Source organism: Hylobates moloch, unplaced genomic scaffold, assembly GCF_009828535.3.
Source record: "Hylobates moloch isolate HMO894 unplaced genomic scaffold, HMol_V3 SCAFFOLD_17, whole genome shotgun sequence".
Classification (NCBI taxonomy): domain Eukaryota; kingdom Metazoa; phylum Chordata; class Mammalia; order Primates; family Hylobatidae; genus Hylobates; species Hylobates moloch.
Genome location: NW_026652292.1, coordinates 15,566,440 through 15,586,387, shown reverse-complemented (window position 1 = coordinate 15,586,387; position 19,948 = coordinate 15,566,440). Strand labels below are relative to the sequence as shown.

The window sequence follows — 19,948 nt, the reverse complement described above, 5'->3', positions numbered from 1 at the left end:
AAAAAAAAAAAAAAAAAACACACAACAAACAAAAAACAAACCAGCGCTTGGTTAAATTTGTGTTTGAGTACCCTGCTTTCAGGAGTCTAAATGAGAAATTTTAGACCAAAAATGTTTTGTCTCTAGGGCAGTGTTAGACGTTTTCGCTGAATCACCTGATCCCACCTGTTGGGCTCTGTGGGCAGAAGGACGAGGTCTGCAGCTTGCACTGTAGGGCTCCCTGCTCGTGGGGATGTGGTAACCTGCATGGGGGACCACCTGCCTTGCATCAGGTTCCACCTCACCTTCAGTTGAGGGACCTTCTAGGAGTAACCCGCTAGTTCCACTGTCACTGTACAGTTTCCAAACCACACGAGTGAATTCCCAAGGAGCCTGGGGTGGTCTAGAAGAACACTTGGCATCCATCTCAGGCACGTGCAAACTTCCAGAAGCTCCTGAGCCTCTATATTAACACTGAGCAAATTAAATTACAAATTCCTGTTTATAAGTACATGTAGTGGCTCAGTAAATGTATGTGAGATGAAGGAATGAATGGTTGCATGGCAGCCCTGAGTGGGGATTCTTTCTTACCCTCACTTTCCAGAAATGGAACGCTGACGGGGGTATGTTGTGGTTGCATTGCCCACGTAGCTGGTCAGTCCCGGGTGCAGAACCAAGTCAAGGGAGACTGCTGGCCCTCCATGCAGTCGCAGGCAGATTCCCAGGGCAAGGGACAGAGCTGGGGCTGTGACAGAGAAGGTGTGAGAATGATGGTGAGGCAGGTATTTTACTGATGGATGGCAAAGGAAATTAGCTAACCAGATCCAAGAGGGAACTCAGCTTTTGTGGAGGTGGGAGAGGATCTAATCCATCAGTGGTGGATAATTTTCCATCAAAATCAAATTGGCCTCCTGATTCCAAAGTGATTATGTTCTCTGGGTGTTTGGAACCAGATTCTGGCAAGCCAGTTGTTTTTTGTTTGTTTGTTTTGAGACGGAGGACGGAGTCTTGCTTGTCACCCAGGCTGGAGTGCAGTGGTGCGATCTCAGCTCACTGCAACCTCCGCTTCCTGGGTTCAAGCGATTCTCCTGCCTCACCCTCCCGAGTAGCTGAGATTACAAGCACCCACCACCACGCCCAGCTAATTTTTGTATTTTTAGTAGAGACGGGGTTTCACCATGTCGGTCAGGCTGGACTCCAACTCCTGACCTCAGGTGACCCGCCTAGCTCAGCCTCCCAAAGTGCTGAGATTACAGGTGTGAGCCACCAGGACCGGCGTTGAGCCACCACACCCAGCCCAATTGGAACCAGATTCAGGTTGCTTTCCATGCAACCCATGGGACTGGCTACACATAATTTCATTTTTAGCCTTAAAAATTTTATTTTTTGAAGATTTCTTCTGAAAGGAGCAAAACTATGATGTATCAGCCACACTCAGTCTTCAATGCTGGAACTTAACCTGTTTTTGTATTCTTTGGTTTGAATTCAGACATTTTCAGCTGGGCGTGGTGGCTCATGGCTGTAATCCCAAGCACTTCGGGAGGCTGAGGCAGGTGGATCACCTGAGGTCAGGAGTTCGAGACCAGCCTGGCCAACATGATGAAACCCCATCTCTTGTAAAAATACAAAAGTTAGCTGGGCATGGTGGCAGGTGCCTGTAGTCCCAGCTACTCGGGAGGCTGAGGCAGGAGACTCGCTTGAACCCAGGATGCAGAGGTTGCAGTGAGCCAAGATCGTGCCATTGCACTCCAGCCTGGGCAACCAGAGTGAAACTCTGTCTCAGAAAAAAAAAGAGTAAATACGATTTTTCAAATATGAAGCCATTCTTCTTAAGAAATAAGTCAAGTTACCCTAAATAAGTCCATAAAATTGTTTGAATCAATTTGAATTTAGACTTTAAAAGAGTAAATATAATTTTTCAAATACGAAGCCATGCTTCTTAAAAAATGAGTCAAGTTACCCTAAATCAGTCCATATAAATTATTTAAGTAATTAAAAATTTTTTTGTGGCCTTCAGTTGGTTATTACTGAAACAGTTTTATAGTGGAAATGAAATTACCATGATAGAATGATTCATTACCTCTCCTGCAACTTTTCTGTTTATTTAAGGTTCTAAAAGTAACTTTGTTTTTTTCATATCCCAGATGAACATTTTAGGAGCATAAGTACATGATGATGAAATTCCGTGAAAGACTTCCTTAGGTTTAAAGGGTGGAAGGGCAGGCAGGCACGTGGAAGGACAGTCTCCCCAAGAATATATTAATGTGTGTAGTTTTCAGGTAGAGAGAATAGAAAACAGCAATTCAAGAACTAGCAAAATGTGTTTATGAAATGAATTATAGATAAAAATAACATGATTTAGCTACTGATGGCTAAATCAATAACAGATCATCAGATTTTTATTTTGCTCTTATTTTTTATAGAGACAGGGCCTCACTGTGTTGCCCAGGCTGGTCTCAAACTCCTGGGACCAGGTGATCCTCCTGCCTTAGGCTCTCAAAATGCACAGGCATGAGCCACTGTGCCCAGCCTAGATTAAATTTTTGTTGTTGTTGTTGAGACAGAATCTTGCTCTGTCAGCCAGGCTGGAGTGCCATGGCGTGATCTCGGCTCACTGCAACCTCCACCTCCCGGGTTCAAGCAATTATCCTGCCTCAGCCTTCTGAGTAGCTAAGATTACAGCTACTCAGCCACCACACCCGGCTAATTTTCATATTTTTAGTGGGGACAGGGTTTCACCATGTTGGTCAGGCTGGTCTCGAACTCCTGACCTCACGATCCACCTGCGTCAGCCTCCCAAAGTGCAGGGATTACAGGTGTGAGCCACCGCGCCCTCCCGAGATGAAATTTTTTAAATGTATGTAATCTCCAGGGGAGAAAATTTAAAATGACATGGGGAAGTACACGCATGAGAAACTAAGAAATGAGCTGTAAGAATGTATTTTTGTGACTTGTCTTCAAACACAGATTATGGGGTATCTTCGTGCATGAAACCACCTAACACTGGATTTCCACCATCTTTGCCCCACTAGGTTTATGGATATTTGAGACTCTTGAAAAATATTTATATGTAGGAAAATACAGATTTCTTACAATAAGCTTGCTTGCTTGATTTTTAGGAGAACTGCCTGAACTCGGATGTGGTGGAACAGATTTACAAGCGGAACCCGATCCTGCGATACACCCATCACCCCTTGCACTCCCCGCTCCTGCCCCTTCCATACGGGGACATAAATCTCAACTGTAAGTCCAGAGCTCCACCCCGACTCCTCAGAGACCGTGATTCCCCTTGCCCTGCTGACTCTTTAGTTTAACACAGTAGCATTTGTTTTTAGCTCAAAGACTCTCTTACTCATCGTGAATTGGAAGGAAAAGATGAAATATACTTCGATGTATTACTAAAACAAGACTTCTAGAGTGTGGTTGTAGTAATGCTAAGATTGATTGCTGTAGTAAAAGAAGAGATTTAAAGGAGTCAGAAAATGCCAGTTCTCCCCCTGAACTGAGAGTAGCCTTTTGTTTTATTTTTGTTTTTTGAGACAGATTCTTACTGTCACCCAGGCTGGGGTGCAGTGGTGCAATCTTGGTTCACTGCAACAACTGCCTCCCAGGTTAAGGTCGTTCTCATGCCTCAGCCTCCCCAGTAGCTGGGATTACAGGCACCCACCACTACATCCAGCTAATTTTTGTATTTTTAATAGAGACAGGGTTTCACCATATTGCCCAGGCTGGTCTTGGACTCCTGGCCTGAAGTGACCCACCTGCCTCGGCCTCCCAAAGTGCTGAGATTACAGGCGTGAGCCATTGCACCTGGCCAAGTAGCCAGACAACCAGATCCTAAGTAATTTTGCATTCCAAAAAAGGATTTTGTTCAGCAACAGATTACCTTTTAAGCAAGCATTTTATATGGTAAGAAGTTCAATTAGGTAACAAAACCGTGTCAACTTACCCACCTCTGTGCTTTTAGATCTGTGTTCAGCTGATTGAGATGTATAGGGAGTGTGGTGGGCATTGCATCCATCCTCCTCATTTATTCCTTTGTCTTGGCTACTGCTCCGATTATGCTCATGCCCTATTCTGAACCCCTCGGATGACTTCTGTGTTTGTTTTGCTTGTCCTAGTGCTCAAAGACAAAGGCTATACCACCCTTCAGGATGAGGCCATCAAGATATTCAATTCCCTGCAGCAACTGGAGTCCATGTCTGACCCGATTCCAATAATCCAGGGCATCCTACAGACAGGGCATGACCTGCGACCTCTACGGGACGAGCTGTACTGCCAGCTCATCAAACAGACCAACAAAGTGCCCCACCCCGGCAGTGTGGGCAACCTGTACAGCTGGCAGATCCTGACATGCCTGAGCTGCACCTTCCTGCCGAGTCGAGGGATTCTCAAGTATCTCAAGTTCCATCTGAAAAGGTAAAGCATGTGGGCACGAGAGATGAGCTGGGCAGAGCTGCTCATGCAGGTGGGGCGCTGGGTCCTCGTTCAGATAAAGAGGCTCTTGAACAGAAGACACCTCTAGTAGGACAGGGACCTCTGGGTCAGACTCGTGGGTTGCCTGAGCAAGCTTACAGAATGCTGCCATCCTTTTTCTCTTTAAGTCACACAAGGTTATTTTAGGGACCAAGTCACCTTTGATGTAATGTCCTAATGTGTAGGACATTGGATCAATTAATTACCACTACTCTATATTTAAAAAAAAAAAAAAAAACTTGGATATTTGTTCCAAATCAAAGAGGTAGAAACAATCTGATTGAGATTTTGATTAGCTATAGAAAAAGAAGTTTGTTTTCTTTTCTTTTTTTTTTTTTTTTTTGAGACAGTGTTTTGCTCTTATTGCACAGGCTAGAGTGCAATGGCATGATCTCGGCTCACTGCAACATCTGCCTCAGGGGTTCAAGCGATTCTCCTGCCTTAGCCTCCCAAGTAACTGAGATTACAGGCACCCACCACAACGCCTGGCTAATTTTTTGTATTTTTAGTAGAGATGGGGTTTCACTGTGTTGGCCAGGCTGGTCTTGAACTCCTGACCTCAGGTTATCCACCCACCTCGGCCTCCCAAATTGCTGGGATTACAGGCGTGAGCCACGGCGCCAGGCCAAGAATTTTCATATGATAGGATGAGGCATGACTCTTTCAAGTATGAACAATGCTGCAGAGGTGAGTTGGCAGCACAGTTGCTCCCAGTGAGACATTCACTCTTTAGGGGTTTTTTGTATTTAAATTGAACTGCACAAAATGAAGCAGGCCCTTGCCAAGAAGTCACTGGTGCTTGCTCCATTCACCAGTGGGGGACCATTCACCGCTTTGGTCTACAGAACCTTGGCACAGCCCAGTTCCCAGCAGCCAGCCCCCGTCAGTCTAAAAATTAACAGTTAGTGTTTGTCTCCTAGGATACGGGAACAGTTTCCAGGAACCGAGATGGAAAAATACGCTCTCTTCACTTACGAATCTCTTAAGAAAACCAAATGCCGAGAGTTTGTGCCTTCCCGAGATGAAATAGAAGCTCTGATCCACAGGCAGGAAATGACATCCACGGTCTATTGCCATGGCGGAGGTTCCTGCAAGATCACCATCAACTCCCACACCACGGCTGGGGAGGTGAGGAGCTGCCTTGCTGCAGATACACCTGGGTCAGGAACATTGTGCAGCGTTAGAGCGGCTCTCCTGCACAGTTGCAATTTGCTTAGTACAGCTGCTCAATACTAAGGAAATGCATGTAACCCACAAGCAACCACACGAATATAGAGATAAAAATATGTATTAAGATGAGTGGAAACACAGAGATAAACTCAGAGTACCTGAGACATAATCTTGCTAATCTGAGAAGCAGCTGAGTGTCTAGCAGAGCTGCAGACCTGGCTCAGGTCCAGCCACTTTGATGAGGGCTTATTGCAGTGCTTCTGCAAGAAAGTGTCTGTTTGCCACGTGACTAGCTAGATGAATATCAGATGAACACATTTTCTTTTTAAAATTTGAACTTACTATTATAAAACCAACTGGCCAAAAGGGTAATCCAATAACAACCCCCTGACCCCCACCCCCCCAAGGTTTCTTGTGCAAAAAAAAAAAAATCATCTGGAGTCTCTGTTGTTCCTTGGAGTTCATAAATTTATCAGCTAATAGACAGGACTGCAGCTTTTCCCCCGCTTTTCCTGTTAATATAGGTTTGCAAGAAATCAGCCCAGCATCTGCCTCTACTGATGGGCAAAATACCCTGAGTTCTTTTCAGCAAGAAAGAGATAAACCTAATCTCAAGAGAACAAAGGGAAAATAGTACTTTTGAAATTCTGGGATGACCACACGGGTAACATTTTTAGGAGGCTGCTTGGAGACGCCCTTGTGCCAGCGGCTCCCTCCGGGATCAGGTGATGGCACATTCGGGGAACACGTGTTGGGGCCGCAGCCTGTGGAACTGAAGTCCCCCTGGTGTGTCTTCCAGGTGGTGGAGAAGCTGATCCGAGGCCTGGCCATGGAGGACAGCAGGAACATGTTTGCTTTGTTTGAATACAACGGCCACGTCGACAAAGCCATTGAAAGTCGAACCGTTGTAGCTGATGTCTTAGCAAAGTTTGAAAAGTAGGTTCCTTTTCTCTACTGTCAGAAGAGCAAATAAATTACAGAGCAGCGTTCAGGGTTGGAGCTTCCATTCCATTTTTGGCTTCACGGTGTATCGGAGTTAGTTTTATTTTACCTGTGTTGCTGCCTGTTTAACTTTGCATGTCCGCTAGCTATTTTTCTCGATTCCTAGATAAAGCCGTGGTCTTACGTGATGTCACTTGTCAGTGGTTTTTTTACCCCATTCCTTTTCTCAGTTCCATGTTGGACCTGTCTGGGTATTTCTTGATTTTTTAGGTTTCCAGTTATCATTAGCTTTGAAATTGGGCTGATTGACTGAAGCCAACTTATAAACTCTTTAAACTATGTGTTATATCTACGATATAAAATGGACCTTTTTTTTTTTTTTTTTGAGACGGAGTCTTGCTCTGTTGCCCATGCTGAAGTGCAGTGGCGCAACCTTGGCTCACTGCAACTTCTGCCTTCTGGGTTCAAGCAATTCTCCTGCCTCAGACGCCCGAGTAGCGGCACGTACACCACACCCAGCTAATTTTTGTATTTTTAGTACAGATGGGGTTTGGCCTTGTTGGTCAGGCTAGTCCCAAACTCCTGACCTCAGGTGATCCGCCCACCTGGGCCTCCCAAAGTGCTGGGATTACAGGCATGAGCCACTTCACCCAGCCTGTAGACCTACGATATTTGATCTGTGACTTCATATCCTCTAAGTAGCATGGAACGTATTCCTTAGTATAAACACAGCCCTCATACAAGAATATTCCTATCAATTTTTATAAATGTTATCATCATGTATCCGAGGCTTGGTAAAGGTAATAAAGAAACAGGCTTTTGTTTTTCTTCCCGTGGACTCAGCATAATGCTTAGCTGGTACGAATTCGAATGCGGCTCTCAGAAAACACTTGTTAGCTGGTTTAACTAGGGTCTGCCTGTTTGTTTTCTTAAAGCAAAATCAGGATGAAAGTATGTTTTTTCACTGTTTATTCCTCTATCCCCATCTGTATCCACTGTTATCTGGGCCTGGACAGAATGTCTGTGTCCTTAGAATACACCATGTAAAGTCAGGTCCCTGCGGGTCACTGAAGGCCCCACTCGTTCATATTCTGAGCCTCTCTTGACTCCTGTCTGCAGGCTGGCTGCCACATCCGAGGTTGGGGACCTGCCGTGGAAATTCTACTTCAAACTTTACTGCTTCCTGGACACAGACAACGTGCCAAAAGACAGTGTGGAATTTGCATTTATGTTTGAACAGGTAAAAGGAAGTTAGAAACAGATTTCTTTGCCGGCAAGCAAGGGTGAAACCTGTTAATACTTAGCCTTGTAAGTTAACTGGTACTCCTTAGAAATGAGGCACACCTGTAGATTTCCCAGCAAAGACAAGGCCAGCTGCTCTTTCGTTTGTAGAATGAAACCTGCTACACATTTTATTTGAACCTCCGTTCCAGGAATTGTTCTAGTTGACAGGAGAGAGACCATAAGGAATAAAATATATGGTGTGTGTTAGATGGTATCTGTGCTAGGGAGAAAATTAAATTTAAAGCAGTGAGCAGGGGTGAGGGTACAGTTTTAACCAGGGCAGTCAGAGGTGAGTTTGAGAGAAACCCTGATGAAGTGAGGGAGCAAGCAACGTGGGCATCCCATGGCATGGCAGTGCATTGACCGGAAAGCTGTTGACTGTCTCCTTTCAGGCCCACGAAGCGGTTATCCATGGCCACCATCCAGCCCCAGAAGAAAACCTCCAGGTTCTTGCCGCCCTGCGACTGCAGTATCTGCAGGGGGATTATACTCTGCACGCTGCCATCCCACCTCTCGAGGAGGTTTATTCCCTGCAGAGACTCAAGGCCCGCATCAGCCAGTCAACCAAAACCTTCACCCCTTGTGAACGGCTGGAGAAGAGGCGGACGAGCTTCCTAGAGGGGACCCTGAGGCGGAGCTTCCGGACAGGATCCGTGGTCCGGCAGAAGGTCGAGGAGGAGCAGATGCTGGACATGTGGATTAAGGAAGAAGTCTCCTCTGCTCGAGCCAGTATCATTGACAAGTGGAAGAAATTTCAGGGAATGAACCAGGAACAGGCCATGGCCAAGTACATGGCCTTGATCAAGGAGTGGCCTGGCTATGGCTCAACGCTGTTTGATGTGGAGGTGAGAACTGGCTGCCGTGTGTTGGGGTGGGCTGGGTGCCAGCATCTGAGAACATGGATCATGGCCAAGTTCATGTGGAGAGAAGACAAGATGGTGCACTTTGCTCTCTCGACCTCTTTTATTCGAGCCCCCCCAAATTGTACCATTAACACCTCCCTTCTCACAGTTTCTCTTCTCCTTTGTAGTAAATGCATCTGTAATATTAGGAATGAATGCAAAATTAAGATGTCATCTATTCTTCTACTACCCTTCCTTAGGGAAGCTATAGATCTAATTTTTTAAACACTGATAAAAATCTACATTTGAAAAAATGTTGTAGCTGTATATACAAATCAGAAACTTTGGATATACTTGGATTCTACTTTTTCTTTACAACCTTCTGTTTGAAAGGAAGAATGTTTATCTCATAACGGAATTTAGCCATTAGCATCAACCCAGTACTGATTTTTGTTTTTTTAAGTAGACCACTTATGGAAAAGAAATCTCACTAACGGTCTAGATGAGAGTTTGGCAAACTGGTCTGTGGGTCAGATCTTGCCTGCCTCCTTTTTTCTAAATAAAGTTTTATTGCAACACAGCCAAGCTCATTCCTTTAGATATATTCTCTGGCTGTTTTTGTGCAGAGTTGAGTAGTTGTGACAGAGACAATGTGATCCACAAAGTCTAAAAATCTTTACTGTGTGGCCCTTAACAGATAAGTGTGCCAGCTCGTCGTCCAGATTAGCTTCCATTTTTTATGATTGCAGTAATTCAGCATATTATCTGAAGACTTTATATTGAGGCTGTATAAAAATCTAAATATTGATTATAAACTCTAGAATCCGTGGGTGGCTTTTCATTGGGTGATGTTTTTGGTTGGTTTGGTTGGTTCAGTTATGTCTGTTTTTAAGTATAAAAAAAATCAGGTGCTTTGTACAAAGCCATGATTCCATTTCTCCCTGACAAGGAATAGATAATAGCAGTTAAACTCTTGGTTTCCTGCAAAACGTGAGCTGTGGGTTAGCATAGAAAGCTACTGGCTTGGCCGGGCGTGGTGGCTCATGCCTGTAATCCCAGCGCTTTGGGAGGCCAAGGCAGGCGGATCATGAGCTCAGGAGATCGAGACCATCCTGGCTAACATGATGGTGAAACCCCATCTCTACTAGAAATACAAAAAATTAGCTGGGCGTGGTGGTGTGCACCTGTAATCCCAGTCACTCGGGAGGCTGAGACAGGAGAATCACTTGAACCCGGGAGGTGGAGGTTGCAGTGAGCCAAGATCATGCCACTGCACTCCAGCCTGGGCGACAGAGTGAGACTCCATCAAAAAAAAAAAAAAAAGAAAAAGCTACTGGCTTTTGCATGGAGGATGCAGAGAATGTCTGGTTATTAGGGATACAAACTAGGGACTCTCTTCAGCGTCTCCAATTTATAGCCCTCCTGCTTGTCCAGGTTTGGATCAGCCCTGTGTTGTTAGCCCCTTCATATGGGCTCTTACTTTCTTCCACCGATCTGTACAGGAAAGTCTACAGTTAAACTGGTAAAGTCCCTGTTCCCACTCTGCATATGGAAGGCCATTGCTGCTCCTTGTGAAGAGCAGCCAGAACTGCTCAGCATGCGTGATTTGGAGAATTTTCCTCTGTGATCCTAGAGTTTGTATTTGAAGACTAACCATCTGCAAAGAGGATTGGAGGCAGAACTGGAGATATTAATACAAGAGTAGACTGTCGGCTTGGGTTGCAGGGAAGCTTCCTTAATTCCCCCGGCCAAGCATGTACGTTTCCAGGCCACTTCCACGTAGCTAATCCAAACAGCTAGTAGAATAATGCTGAGAAGTGGAGAGTCAAAGCAAGATGTTAAACTCTGCCAGTTAGTGAGGTTTTCCCAAATGCGTGAGATTAACTAGTTAGAAATCGAGATAGCCAGAGAGGTGCCATTTCTCATATTTCAGGCCCCTCCATGCATGCGTGCACATCGAATATATTTAATCTTCTGCACAGAGGACTTCACTGAAAGCATGTCTTATGGTTTAGATGCTTTCTGTTGCCAGCCACTTCATGACTTACCTCTTCTGTTGACTCTCTTGCCCACCAGTGCAAGGAAGGTGGCTTCCCTCAGGAACTCTGGTTGGGTGTCAGCGCGGACGCCGTCTCCGTCTACAAGCGTGGAGAGGGAAGACCACTGGAAGTCTTCCAGTATGAACACATCCTCTCTTTTGGGGCACCCCTGGCGAATACGTACAAGATCGTGGTCGATGAGAGGGAGCTGCTCTTTGAAACCAGTGAGGTAAGAGGCAAAGCAAGTTCATCTTTTTATTCATGGTCTTGACAAAACAGAAAAACAAGACCCCATTTCGTCATGCCTTTGACCCGGTCATTTTCTTTGAATATTTTTCTTCAAAACACGAAAATACAGTGTGGCGGTCCCTTTCCAGCTGCCGGTTCCCTGCAGGCCAAAATCTGAGAACACCGTATTTCTTCTGTATACTTTTGCAACAGAGGAATTTGGTTCCATTTTGTCAAGGAGTCTTACCCTTGCAGGAAAGGCAGAGAAAGGGAAGTGACGTAGATGTCCATGAAAAAGTACATTATTTGCAACAAAACTTTATGAAAATTAGCAATTATAGCAGTGTCATAGCTGTGAGACTCGGCTCTGGTGGCTGGAGACCAGGAGGGGGCCGGGAGCATGACCATCCTGGGTGCAGCTCATTCTGGATTGTGAAACTACACACACTAAAAGGCCTCTAAATATATGTGCTACCAGCTTCAAAATTTAAAAAATATAATACAAGCAGCTTGTTGAGGCTTCCACAAAGGGAACAGCTAGCAAGCCAACGTGGTGAGTGGAGAGGAATCACCTGCTGCCTGGTTCGGAATGGAGAGGCAGTGAGGAGGGCGTTCCAGGTGCTTGGAGGATGTGGCATTGCAGGTTCCCTAGGCTGATGGAGAGACGTGCAGTGAGAGGGAAGAGGGTGGAGAGCCCTTGACCCAAGGGTCCCAGGTGCCAGGCTGCGGGATTTGGTGAGATCCAGTAGACAACAAGGAACCACTATGGCATCTTTGATTGTGCATGGCATAACAGTGAATTTACAGACAGTGATCTCTGGGGTGGGACTGGAAGGGAAGAGAGCAAGCAGGGCCATGGAAGCCAGTTATGATGCCTGCACAGGGATCCAGGCCAGCTGTGAGAAGGGGTGGCAATGATGGGGATATCATGGGAGGGAGGGAGCTAATGGAGATCCCAGCTGGAGGTGGCGGCTGGTGTGGAACAGAAGCTGGCCTGGTGTCTGGGGAACTGGCCGCTCTCCCAGCCCCTTGGGCCTCAGTTATCTTGTTTCTTCAGCTGCATCCTAAGGAGTTGACTAGAATTAGATGATCCCATCTTCAAAAGCTGTAATTGTGGATTCTGTCATTTCACATTTATTTTAAGCGGGGATAGTAATCCTAGCACTGTTGACACCGAGTAACTTCAGCGTCCTTGGGTAGTTCTGTATTTTAATGTTCAAAATCTGACCGTTTACATCAAGCCAGATTGGCACGTTTGTGTGAAAGAACCACCAGGTGGTGCACATTGTATTTGGAAAAGCTGAGATTCCACCTTTCCCTGATGAGGAAGGTGAAAGTGGTTCAACTTCTGGCTTCCTGCAAAATGGGATCCGTCGATTAGCACAGAAAGCTACGGGAGGGTGCCCAGGGAATGTCTGGGTTATTAGGCAGGGCCCTTTGCCTGGGGGAGACTCGTGACCGTGTGTCGGTTCTGCTTCCTCCTGGGCAGGTAGTGGATGTGGCCAAGCTCATGAAAGCCTACATCAGCATGATCGTGAAGAAGCGCTACAGCACGACACGCTCCGCCAGCAGCCAGGGCAGCTCCAGGTGAAGGCGGGACGGAGCCCACCTGGCTTTGCTACCTGAACGCACCACCCTCTGGCCTCGGCTGGCTCCAGTGTGCCATGCCCAGCTGAAACACAGAGCTGCCCAGGCTTTCTGGAAGCTTCTGGTCTGAGGGAGGTGTCTCCGAGGATCCTTTCGCCTGCCGACTTCAATGATCCTGTATTAAGCTGTCAACTTTAACAGTCTGCACAGTTTCCAAAGCTTTACTACTCTTAGAGGACACATGCCTTAAAAAAGGAGGGGAGGAACCACGCTGCCACCAAAGCAGCCGGAAGTGCCTTAACTTGTGGAACCAACACTAAGCGACCCTAACTGTGCTACTGAAGGGAACTACCTTCCCCCCTTCTGAGGGAGACTTACAGAGCGTGGAAGGGGGGGGCATTCTCTGTCAATGATGCACTAACCTCCCAACCTGATTTCCCCGAATCTGAGGGAAGGTGAGGGAGTGGGGAGGGGGATAGAGAGCTGGAGGGGACAGTGTGTTTGAGCTGGAGTGCTGCGGGCAGCCTTTCTCATGCAATGACATGAATCAACTTTTTTGTTTCATCTTTTAAGTGTACGTGCTTGCCTGTTCATGCATGTGTTCATAGACTCAACACTTTAATCATGGTTTCATGAGCATTAAAAAGCAAAGGGAAAAAGGATGTGCAATGGTGTACACAGTCTGTCTGTATATTTTAATAGTGCAGAGGTATAGTCTCAATTGTTACTTTATAAGGTGGTTTTATTAACAAACCCGAATCCTGGATTTTCCTGTCTTTCCTGTATGTTGAAAAACATGTGCTGACTCCATTTTGTCTTACATGTAGCAAAGTCTGCAATCTGTATCTGCTGTATTATAAACAGATAAGCAGCCTACAAGATAACTGTATTTATAAACCACTCTTCAACAGCTGGCTCCAGTGCTGGTTTTAGAACAAGAATGAAGTCATTCTGGAGTCTTTCATATCTAAAAGATTTAAGTTAAAAAGTGTTACTTGGAAGGTTAGCTTGTATCATTCTGGATAGATGACAGGTATAACCATGTTGACTATGGGGAAGAGACGCTGCATTCCAGAAACGTCTTAACACTTGAGTGAATCTTTAAAGGACCCTGACATTAAATGCTGAGGCTTTAATAAAATACACACATATTTTATCCCAAGTTTATAATGGTGGTCTGAACAAGGCACCTGTAAATAAATCAGCATTTATGACCAGAAGAAAAATAATCTGGTCTTGGACTTTTTATTTTTATATGGAAAAGTTTTAAGGACTTGGGCCAACTAAGTCTACCCACACAAAAAAGAAATTTGCCTTGTCCCTTTGTGTACAACCATGCAAAACAGTTTGTTGGCTCACAGAAGTTCTGACAATAAAAGATACTAGCTAACGCGCCGTGTGTTTCCTTTATCAGAGGAGGCTCTAAAAACCATGGAGGGGAGGCTTGATTTTTGTTTTGGCTTTCTGGTGGGTTTTCTTTCTTTAGAGACAGAGTCTCACTCTTACCCAGGCTGGAGTACAGTGGCGTGATCTCGGCTCACTGCAGCCTCTGCCTCCTGGGTTCTAGCAATTCTCCTGCCTCAGCCTCCCAAGGAGTTGGGAGTACAGGCATGCACCTCCACGCCTGGCTAGGTTTTGTATTTTTAGTAGAGATGGGGTTTCACCGTGTTGGCCAGGCTGGTCTCGATCCACCTGCCTCAGCCTCCCTAAGTGCTGGGATTACAGGTGTGAGCTACCGCACCCGGCCGGCTTTTTGGTGTTAATGCTATGGTTTCAGTGTCTGGGCTTTGTGTTTGTTTCGTGGACTTGCTCATCAGGTCTAAACACAGACCTGCGGCTGTCTCCACTGCTCTCGTAGACACAGTGTGACTTCAAGAAAGCTAAGAAGGCAAAAGAAGGGACTGGTAAATAAAGTCACACACAGCTGAGGACTTGAAATGTGTTTATGTCAGACAGTCTCCTATGTCAGCCCCAAAGTGTGTCTGATCTTGCAACCCCGGATCCTAGAACCTGCCTGCACCTCCCTGTGTAGAACACACAGGTAGGCAGTTTGGTTGCAAATGTACCCAAACTACCAAGCCAGGCGTCTAGCATGAGCAAGCGCCACTTCTCTTGCAGACCACTGACGCCCGCCTCTGCTCGTGCTCACGAATGGCTTCCCATTCTGCAGGGATTGGGATGGAACCTGAAGCCTGTGGCCCCGCCAGGGACCCAAGGAAAGCCGGCAAAGACTTGGATGTGTGTTGTCTTTATTTTAGGCCCAGAGAGAATTTGACAGAAATCTTCTTTCTACTGCTCACCTCTCAGGATTCCCTCTGTGACTTAATTTACTCTGGAAGGTTGTCCCCCACCCTCAATTATAGATGGGGAAATAGGCAAGGAAAGGCATGACTCAGATAAGGGATTAGAGCAGCACCATAGTCAGAACATAGATTTACATGTGAGCCTTTACGTGGCATACTTGTGGTTTTGTTTTAGCCTTTTATTTAGAAGTAATTACAGACTCAGAGAAAGTTGCAACAGAACGTACAGGGAGGCCTGCGTGCCCTTTACTCAGTTTCCCCATTGGTAACATCCCCCATCACTGTAGAGCAGCATTACAGCTGACAAAGTACCATTGAGCTTCCCCTAGCCACAGAACCTATTCCAATTTTACCGCTTTTACATGCACTCATTGGTGTGTGTGATGTCGGTAGTTTGAACAAGCTCAGTGAAGTGCAGTCGTCCCTTGGTATCCAAGGGAGATTGGTTCCAGGACCCCCCCAAGGATACAAAATTCACAGATGCTCAAGTCCCTGCTATACAGTGGTGTAGTATTTGCATAGAACCTGCACACATCTTTCCTTACCCTTTAAATCATCTCCAGGTTACTGATACCTAGCACAACGTAAATGCTGCATAAATAGTTGTTACACTGTGTGTGTGTTTTAAACATCGTTTTGTTTATTTGAGACAGGGTCTCGCTCTGTCACCAGGCTAGAGTGCAGAGGCACAGTCACAGCTCATTGCAGCCTCAACTTCCTGGGCTCAAGCAATCCTCCCACCTCAGCCTCCCAAAGTGCTAGAATGACAGGTGTGAGCCACTGTGCCCCACCAAAAAAAATGTTTTTTCATTTTCTATCTGTGGTTGGATTCAGACCACATGAACACTGAGGGCTGACTGTAGTTTTGAATGTCTCTGTTACTGAGGAAGGCATCAGCATAAAGTATTTTATCACTTCAGATGCTGACAATCTAGTATTTTTAATTTTTAATTCTTTTGAAAGCTAATACACATAGGTGATTTGTAAAAAAAAAAAAAAAAAAAAAAATACTAGAAGTAAAATGTTATTTTTTTCCAGCTGTAACCCTCTACCCATTTTCCTTTCCCAGAAACAGCTATTTTTACTGTTTTATTGAATATTCTCTCAAAAATAATTTAAACTGTCCAATCATATGCTCATAACATACATATATATCCCCATCCTCATTTTTAATACATAGAAACAAACTTGCAGCTTACTTTTTTCTCAGCATAGTATTTTAGCTCTAATCCTACATTAATACCTATAGAATTGCCTTATTCTTTTTGATGATTATATAGTACCTCGGATAGCTTTGTGGAAAAACAGAATAAGATCATCTGCATTAGTCCATTCTCACACTGCTATAAGGACATGCCTGAGACTGGGTAATTTATAAAGAAAAAGAAATTGAATGGACTCATAGTCTCACATGCCTGGGGAGGCATCACAATCATGGTGGACGGCAAAGGAGGAGAAAAGGCACATCTTACATGGCAGCAGGCAAGAGAGCTTGTGCAGGGGAACTCCCCTTTATAAAACGATTAGATCTTCTGAGACTTATTCACTATTGAGGAGAACAGCATGGGAAAACCCACCCCCATGATTCAATTACCTCCCATCAGGTCCCTCCCATGACAGGTGGGGATTATGGGAGCTACAATTCAAGATGAGATTTGGGTGGGGACACAGCCAAACCATATCACCACCTAAGTTCTCCGTAAAAACAGTTTCAGCCAGGCATGCTGGCTCACGCCTGTAATCCCAGCATGTTGGAAGGCCGAGGCAAGAGGATTGCTTGAGCTCCAGAGTTAAAGACCAGTCTGGGCAACATGACAAAACCCTGTGTCTCTACAAAAAATTAACATTAGCTGGGTGTGGTGGTGTGCATCTGTAGTCCCAGCTACTGGGGAGGCTGAGACAAGAAAATCGTTTGAGCCCAGGTGGTTAAAGCTGCAGTGAGCCATGATGGTGCCACTGCATTCCAGTGTGGGTGACAGAGCGAGACCCTGTCTCCAAAAAAAAAAAAAAAAAAAAAAAGTTCAGAAATCTAAGAGGGCACTTTTTTTAGTTACTAAGCTTTTTATTCAGATAGCACACTAAATTGGGGTTGAAAGTCTGCTATAGTAAAGTTCTGTATTTGTGTGTATTGGGTATAAAAATAAGTGGTTTAAATAATTTGAAAATCCCTATTCACCAAAAGCTTATACTGTAATAGGGGACAAAACAAGTGCATAAAGCTAAATTTAGCCAGTATGTTTATAACTGTTTTCGTTCAGTTGATCAGAGAAGCATCATGATTGCTGGAAAATATTGGACCTGGATTCAAGGTTTGGCATTGCTGTTTTCAAAGTATGTAATCTTTTAGGTCAGGGGTCAATGAACTAGAGTACAGAGACCAAATCTACCCTGCCACCTGTTTTTGTGAATAAAGTTTTATTGAAACAGATCTCTGTGTATTTGTGGATGGTTTGTCTATGTATGCATTTGTACCACAACAGCAGAGATGAGTAGTTGCAACAGAGGCCCCCTACAAAGCTGATAATATTTACTCTCTGGTTCTTCATAGAAAGAATGTGCTGACTTCTGTTGTAGGTAATTATGGAAGTACAATATTTCCTTTAGAAGCAAAGCTACAGTTCGAATTTTGATTCCATGTGTGATGCAAGGAATACAGTCCCCAGTTTTGAGATTGTTGCCTTAAGTGTTTCTTACCCACTGTTTTGCATGAATCTCCTCCCTCCCTGCATTTCCTCATCAGTGCAAACTGGCTCAGCATCACCTGTCTTTGTATTTGATAAATCGACAGATGAACGAAAGCTTCTCTGGGACCAGATTCTATCTTCCCTCCACATGCCCCAAGATATCTAGCATCGTGCCTGCTTGGAATGTTCTGGGGGCTCAATTTAGCCATAGATCATACCACTGATCTCCATAATAAACTTTAAGCAATTTATGGAGATCAGACAAATGCACATAAAATGTGAAATGACCACACAAGCTAGCACAGCAAGTCTTGTGATAATCAGGAAGTTGTATTCCAGGTGCCAAGGCAGGTAGATTGATGTGACTGAGATAACTGGGGGGGGAGGATGCAAGGTGGAGGGGTGTGGACCTTGAGCTGGTCTTGCAATATGGCAGGACTTGGGATGGGAGAGGAAGGGATTCCTGGTAGAGAGCGCTGGGAGCACAAGTGCAGGTGGGGGGGTGGAGATGGGCATGGGGCAGGTGCAAGGCAGAGGTCAGAAGCCATGCTGTCCCGATAGTCCTTGTCCCGATAGTGTGTCCTCATTGGTCTTCCACCCTTGCCCTCCCACCACATGTCTATCCTATTCTCCACAGACCAGATACCTAGAGAGAGCTTTAGAAAACATAAACCCAAATATATTTATTTCCTATGCAAAACTATTAATATAACTTTCCATACCACCGAAACATAAATGTTTATTCCTTTAGAGCCCTATGTTTTTCTTTTTTTTTTTTTTTTTTTTTTTAACTCCAGACAGAGTCCAACTCTGTTGCTCAGGAGTGCAGTGATCTCAGCTCACTGCAACCTCTCCCTCCCAGGTTCAAGTGATTCTCCTACCTCAGCCTCCCACGTAGCTGGATTACAGGCACCTGTCACCATGCCTGGCTAATTTTTGTATTTTTAGTAGAGACGAGGTTTCACCATGTTGGCCAGGCTAGTCTTGAACTTCTGACCTCGTGATCTGCCCGCTTCGGCCTCCCAAAGTGTTAGGATTACAGGCGTGAGCCACTGCACCCAGCCGAGCCCTGTGTTTTCTGCCTCTGCGTACCCCTCCAGCCTTATCTCAAGCCTCTCTCTACCTCACTCATAGTCCATCCGGACTGGCTGTGGCTTAGCAGCATTTGTCTTGGTAATGCTTTCATTGAGTTCCCATTTTACCAGTCTCACAACTTAGAGCATTCTGCAATGACAAAGGTGATGAATGTTTCCTGGTGACAGAAGCTGTACTTTCTAAGCCCATGGAGATCTCGCCATGATATGCTGGTAAATGCTTACCAACTGGCTCTCTGTGGGGGGGGGGGGACAAACAAAAACCAAAAACAAAAACCCTGCTTCATAGAATTTGCTGATTTTCCTGGTGTAAATAAATATCACCACCATGGCTAATTTCAGGCTCCAGGGTGTCACCACTGGAGGTGGAGTTGGAATGAGATGCACACAGCACACAGTCACCTCTGGCAAGCTGGTAGGAGCCAGAGGTCCTGCACACCACTGACAAAACACAATGGAGAGGAGCTGTCCTTTGTTTAAATTTAAAAATGATATTTGCTGGTTCAGAAGATAACCTCTGAATGAAGTAGAAAGAAGACACTTAGAAAGCCTTAAGCACTCCAGCCTGTTTTGGTAGGGGGTGTAATTAAGGTGGGAAAATTAAAAATGTAGCATAGCATCTGTTTCCATCTTTAGTTTTCCCAAGGACTTCTATTTTTACTTTCAAGTAATAACCGGGTTACAGTTGATAAGCAGTTTGAGACATAAACAGGATTTACGGACTCTAAAGTATTCAGACATTTGCTTGGTGGGAACCAGTTGTTACATTCGAGTTCTCATCATTCCCTCATGATATGCTGGGGAAAATACCCAGTGATTCCTACAAATCCCATCTATTGGGGGAACAGTTCTCTGTGAGTTCACTGTATGACTTGGCATTCAAGAAATTTAATAGGCCTCTTAACTGGAGATAGGATAACCCCAAAGATCAACACCAACCATCTTTATTAAGTTGCTTAGAGCCTAGTTGTTAGTAAAAGATATAAATATATAAGGCAATAAGACAATTAACAGAGTATGTGAACCATCTGGATTTGTGTTGAAGGGGTCCAGAAAGAAAGTGTTCAAAGAGGGAAGTTTGGAAGGGAGGAGAACATTTCACCCCCAAATGCAGATTTGTGGTATGTAGAGTGAGCACATGCCAGGGCAGTGGAACCAAAGAATGGAAAAAAGTCATGAGGCAAAAATAAGCAGAATGTGAATTTCTAAAGTAATTCTTTCTTACACTCTCTTTCCTTTGTGGTACCCTGTTAATAATCTCTCTTCGACGTAATCAATGGTGTTAGTTACCATTTGCTCAGCACACATTTCAGGCTTAGC

The 19,948-nt window shown here is 45.0% G+C and overlaps 1 protein-coding gene and 1 long non-coding RNA gene across 2 annotated transcripts in view; one reads left to right on the top strand and one right to left on the bottom strand.

The window, feature by feature from the left end:
• MYO10 (myosin X) overlaps window positions 1–13,937 on the top strand; it is a 130,103-nt gene extending 116,166 nt beyond the window's left edge. Inside the window, exons 31-38 of the mRNA XM_032135328.2 lie at window positions 3,099–3,222; window positions 4,101–4,398; window positions 5,376–5,583; window positions 6,425–6,561; window positions 7,687–7,807; window positions 8,244–8,696; window positions 10,770–10,961; window positions 12,450–13,937. Coding sequence (XP_031991219.1) covers window positions 3,099–3,222; window positions 4,101–4,398; window positions 5,376–5,583; window positions 6,425–6,561; window positions 7,687–7,807; window positions 8,244–8,696; window positions 10,770–10,961; window positions 12,450–12,551 — 1,635 coding nt within the window. The 3' untranslated portion in view covers window positions 12,552–13,937. The remainder of the gene's footprint in view (window positions 1–3,098; window positions 3,223–4,100; window positions 4,399–5,375; window positions 5,584–6,424; window positions 6,562–7,686; window positions 7,808–8,243; window positions 8,697–10,769; window positions 10,962–12,449) is intronic.
• Window positions 1–19,948, bottom strand: part of LOC131381743 (uncharacterized) — a 41,732-nt gene that overhangs the window by 1,271 nt on the left and 20,513 nt on the right. Inside the window, exon 2 of the long non-coding RNA XR_009210646.1 lies at window positions 571–724. This is a non-coding gene — a long non-coding RNA (uncharacterized LOC131381743). The remainder of the gene's footprint in view (window positions 1–570; window positions 725–19,948) is intronic.